The sequence below is a fragment of the Herpailurus yagouaroundi genome, unplaced genomic scaffold, assembly GCF_014898765.1.
Source record: "Herpailurus yagouaroundi ecotype Mexico unplaced genomic scaffold, PumYag 162, whole genome shotgun sequence".
NCBI classification, from domain to species: Eukaryota; Metazoa; Chordata; class Mammalia; order Carnivora; family Felidae; genus Herpailurus; species Herpailurus yagouaroundi.
This window is the reverse complement of record NW_024412403.1, coordinates 8,923,867-8,924,957: the sequence shown is the minus strand read 5'-3', so window position 1 is coordinate 8,924,957 and position 1,091 is coordinate 8,923,867. Positions and strand designations below refer to the sequence as shown.

The window sequence follows — 1,091 nt, the reverse complement described above, 5'->3', positions numbered from 1 at the left end:
CCCCCCCCCCCCCCCCCCCCCCCCCCCCCCCCCCCCCCCCACGCTCGGGACTCCAGTCGGCGCCAGGCACGGATGCGGAAGTTCCCCGTGCTCTGCCTGGCGTGGGGGCCGGTCGATTGGCGCTGCTGTTGACCCATTTGCTTTATTCCTGGATCCAGGTTTAGGAGATGCATGGGGACAGCCGAGCCGCGCCGGGCCCCTAGACAGCGTCGCCAAGGAGCTGGGATCACACTTGCTTCAGGTAAAGCCTCCTTGTGGAGAGGAGTGCCGCCTTGGCCTAAGGCTCTGACCCGTGCTGGGTGGGGCTCCCTTCTTACCCCGCTCCCAGTCTCAAGGTGACCCTCCCCAAGGAGCCCCAGGTGGGTCAATAGGACACCATCAGAATGCAGAGGTCGCCAGAGGCAAGGGACAGCTCCTGAACCTCCAGGCAGTTGACGACCCCATTCGCCCCATGGATCCCCCTTGCCCCTTGCTTCCCCCTGGGAGGCCGGAACTGGGGGAGGACTCAGCTCAACCGGAGTAACCTAGCCAGCCCCACTGTGATCTGATCCGTCTCCCAGCCTCAGTACTCACCAGACCTTGAGACCTAAGCCTAAGGATGCCCGTGGTCGCAGGCAGGGTTCTTTCCAACCTTACTTCCCTTAGCGAACTTTTGTGGAGCGCTTGCTCTGTGCCAGACGTGTGCCAGGTGCCTGAGCCAAAGAAGGAATGAATCGGGGCTCTGAGCCAGTGTGGCAGTTTTAAAGCCTTTGACAGTCGTGTATGTTTGGAGGGGGTTAAAAAAAAAAAAAAGGCAGCATCTATAATAGAATATTAACGGTTGGCATTTATTGGCAGTTTACTACGGACCAGATTCTGTTTTAAGTCTTACTGTGTGATCCTGGGTCACCACCACCTAGAGTAGGTTCTATTTTTGGCTCCATGTTTATAAAGGAGGAAATCGAGGCACAGAGAGGTTAAGCAACGTGCCTGAGATCACACAGCAAGTGCTGGGGCCTGGTTCATCCCAAGTCGTCCAGCTCTTGAGCGCTGCAGGTCACAACCTGGTGCAGCCTCAGGTGTCACAGAGGGAGCCCTTATTTGGTTTGTGG

The 1,091-nt window shown here is 57.8% G+C and overlaps 1 protein-coding gene across 1 annotated transcript in view; it reads left to right on the top strand.

Moving 5' to 3' along the window:
* The window catches only part of SIM2 (SIM bHLH transcription factor 2), a 49,943-nt gene that overhangs the window by 9,572 nt on the left and 39,280 nt on the right, over positions 1-1,091 (top strand). The window contains 1 exon segment of the mRNA XM_040483954.1: positions 159-241. Within this exon segment, the coding sequence (XP_040339888.1) occupies positions 159-241 (83 nt within the window).